General features: G+C 46.0%; 1 protein-coding gene across 1 annotated transcript; it reads left to right on the top strand.

Annotated features, from left to right (window-relative positions):
- Nucleotides 1–243: 243 nt before the first annotated feature.
- MAP1LC3B2 (microtubule associated protein 1 light chain 3 beta 2) lies at nt 244–2898 on the top strand. Its single transcript, XM_021923380.2, is given in 4 exon segments — nt 244–1792; nt 2220; nt 2411–2503; nt 2506–2898. Coding segments are annotated over 4 exon segments (378 nt in total). The 5' UTR covers nt 244–1690; the 3' UTR covers nt 2688–2898.
- Nucleotides 2899–3892: the final 994 nt, after the last annotated feature.

The following is a 3892-nucleotide window of genomic DNA, read 5'->3' as shown; positions in this document are numbered from 1 at the left end:
TGTTACATGCCTCCTCAATGTGGTGGTTTTTCTGTTTTTTGTTTTTTTTTGAGACAAAGTCTCACTGTGTCACTCAAGCTGAAGTGCAGTGGCACAGTCACATCTCACTGCAGCCTCCAACTCCTGGGCTCAAGTGATCCTCCCCCCTCAGCCTCCCAAGTAGCTAGGACTACAGGCACACACTGTCACTCCTGGCTAATTTTAAAAAAGAAATTTAGAGATGGGATCTTGCTATGTTGCCCAGGATGGTCTTGAACTCCTGGCCTCAAACAAATCCTTTCCCCTCAGCTTCCTGAGTATGTGCAATTGTGACTCGTGTCAATGTGCCAGAAACCCCCAAATTCATACAGTGAAGTCCTAAACCCCAGTATCTCAGAATGTAACTGTATTTGGAGACAGGGTGTTTAAAGTGGTAAGGAAGGTAAAATGAAGTCACTGAAGTGGGCCTTAATCCAGTATGACTGGTGTCCTTACAAGAAAAGGAAATCTGGGCACAGGCGGTACAGAGGGCAGATGATGTGAAGATGCGGGAAGATGAGAGCCATCTACAAGCCAAGCAGGGAGGCCTCCGAAGGAACCAACCCTGCTGGCATCTTGATCTTGCACTTCCAGCCTCCAGCAGGGGGAGAAAATAAATTCCTGTTGTTCAAGCCCTTCCATCTCTGGATCTCCGGTACCTCATAGGCACCCCGAGCAGACTAGAAGAGTTGGTTAGGATCAGAAATGAAATGAAAATGAAGCAGCCACCACGGCTTGCCTGGTACCCTCTTGCCTCATTCCAGCTCCTGGCTGTTCAAGTCTCACTCTCCAGCTTGGAAACGGGAGAAAACCTTGGACCAGAAAACCTGGAGCCCAATAGGCCTGGATTTAAAGCCCAGCTTTGCTGTGTGAGCACAGGCAAGTGTCTTTACCTCTCTGAGCTCCTCATCTCTAAAAATGAAGGACGATCAAAGCTGCTTCTCTGGGTGCATGAGAATTACATGACACACTGGGAATGGGGCCCACAACTCTTGGCGGGCACACAGTAGGTGCTCAACTTGTCAGCTCCATTTCAGTTTCTGCCGACTTCCACCAAACTATGCGGCTTGGGATGAATTTTGTGTCCCCAAAGTTCATATATTGAAGGCCCAGACTCCAGTACCTGAGAGTGTAAGTGTGTCTGGAGACAGAGCTTTTAAAGAGATGGTTAAGTTAAAACAAGGCTGTTAGGGTGGGCCCTAATCCAATGTGACTGGTGTCCTTATAGGAGGAGGAAGTTTGGACACAAAGGAGAGACACCAGGGGCATCTATCTGCAGAGGAAAGATTGTGTGAGGAGATCGTGAGAAGACAGCCATCTGCAAGCCCAAGAGAGACCCTCGGAAATGCACCTTGATTTTCTTCATATTTAGCTGAAAGAAAGTGCTTCCTAACCATTTTGAAAATTTGGCATAAAAGCTGCTAAGAGTTTTGAAGATTGTTGCCCTGGGAACAAGAAGTGACAGAAGTGGGGCAAAGAGCTATCTCCTTTCTCTTTCTCATTCTGACATTTGAGCCCTACCCTATTTCTTCCTTTTAAAATCTTACAGATGTGCTACTTTACTAAATTAAAAAAAAATTGCTCCCAGGTTTTGGCCCCCCAAAAAGATTTTTTTTGAAGGGCAGTCACTGTTGCCAGTTGGATCCGTGGCCACTGCCCAGATCCCCACACCATGCTGTCAGAGAAGACCTTCAAGCATTGCTGCACCTTCAAACAAAGAGTAGATGTCTGACTTATCCAGTAGTAGCATCCAAACCAAATCCCGGTGATAATAGTGATGTAGGAATTTTCTTCTCGGTCAACTTGCAAGCCACGGACCCCTGGATGGTGATACCCTATCCAGGCCTGAGCCTCGCTCAGTCACACTGATGTGCCCCCGCTTGCCTGCATTACAGCTTACAGCAGTTCCCAAGCTCTTGTACCACACCCAAGAGGAATGAGGATACATTGGACATTGAAGGATGAGGAGGGCGGAGGAGAATTTTATTGAGTGATGAAAATGACTTTCAGCAGAGAGGGGACATGGGGTTGGTCCCCCTATCAAAAGGCAGGAAAGTTCCCCCCATGTGGCTGGGTTCAGGGCCTTTTGTGGACTTAGAATAGGGAGTTCGCGCTGATTGGTTTGTGAGTATGCAAAAGAGTTAAAAGTGAAGACACCACTCAGAGGTGGGCACGACAGTGTAGAAAACCAATTAGGAAAGGGTAGGTATATGTAAAATAAGTAAAGGGTGGGGATCAGTCAGAGGCAAGTGCTCCAAACGGGAAGACAATTTCTCAACCAGGTCTGGGGATTTAACTTGCAGCTTGGCTTTCAGGCTTTAAACTGTCTTCTGCTTGGAGGTGGGGCTTCACTGGGGACCCGCCCCTATCTGCCTCCTGTTGCTATCGATAGAATGATACCAGGGTGAGAAGCAGCTTCCTGTCCTGGATAAAACGAAGTTTCTTGTACCTGATCGAGTCAATGTGAGTGAACTCATCAAGATAACTGAAGGCAGTTGCGGCTCAATGCTAATCAAGCCTTCTTCCTGTTGGTGAATGGACCCAGCGTGGTGAGTATTTCCACACCAACCTCAGAGGTGTATGAGGGTGAGAAGGATGAAGATGGATTCCTGTACATGGTCTATGCCTCCCAGGAGATGTTTGGAAGGAAATTGTCAGTATACTACTAGAAAAATGCGTCTATTCTAACATTTTAAAAACCGTTACCAAGGGAAAAAAGGGATGTTACTAACTGACATAGATCAGTTCATCCAATCACAGATCATCAAACAGTAGTGCTCCCATCTAGGAGAAGTTGAATTTGTATTTCAAGTGGAAAAACTGAGTTCCCAGTGAGTATGTTCACTTTTGGCAACTATATTATTATTATTATTGTTATTATTGAGATGGGGTCTCACTCTGTTGCCCAGGCAGGAGTGCATAGGTGTAATCTTGGCTCACGGAAACCTCTGCCTCCCGGGTTCAAGCGATTCTTTTGCCTCAGCCTCCTGAGTAGCTTGGATTACAGGCATGTGTCACCACACCCAACTAATTTTTATATTTTCAGTAGAGACGGGGTTTCACCATGTTGGCCAGCCTGGTCTTGGAACTCCTGGCCTCAAGTGATCTGCCTATCTTGGCTTCCCAAAGTGTTGGGATTATAGGTGTGAGCCATGGCTCCCAGCCTAGAAACTATATTATTGTCATTATTATTGTTGAGGAGGAGTCTCACTCTGTTGTTCTGTTGACTGGGCTGGAGTGCAGTGGCACAATATCGCCTCACTACAATCCGAGTTTCAAGTGATTCTCCTGCCTCAGCCTCCCAAGTAGCTGCGATTACAGGTGCCCACCATAACACCCAGCTAATTTTTGTATTTTTAATGGAGATGGGGTTTCACCATATTGGTCAGGCTGGTCTCGAATTTCTGACCTCAAGGGGTGTCAGGCGCTGCCTTGGCCTCCTAAAGTGCTAGGATTACAGGCGTAAGCCACCATGCCCAGCTGAAATTTTACTATTTAACATAGGCTAGCTTGTTTTCGAATTTTAAACATTCAAAAATAAAATACTTTGCATTCTAAGTTGCCAGTAAAATAGACTTTCAAGTTAAAAGGTTCATGCAAACATAATTGCCATTACTTTCAATGGCAAAAACTGCAATTACATTTGCACCAACCTGGTATTTCAATGGTATTTCTCCCTAATGGGAACTTGCAGTTCAAGCAGTAATTTAAAGGCTTTCGGAGAGACATGGAATTTTATCCTCAAGTTCACAGAACCTGTCGCCTTTTTTTTTTTTTTTGAGACGGAGTCTCGCTGTGTCGCCCAGGCTGGAGTGCAGTGGCCAGATTTCAGCTCACTGCAAGCTCCGCCTCCCAGGTTTACGCCATTCTCCTG

This window comes from Papio anubis, chromosome 9 (assembly GCF_008728515.1).
Source record: "Papio anubis isolate 15944 chromosome 9, Panubis1.0, whole genome shotgun sequence".
NCBI classification, from domain to species: domain Eukaryota; kingdom Metazoa; phylum Chordata; class Mammalia; order Primates; family Cercopithecidae; genus Papio; species Papio anubis.
Note: the sequence above shows the minus strand (reverse complement) of the source record. Positions and strands in the feature narration are given on the sequence as shown.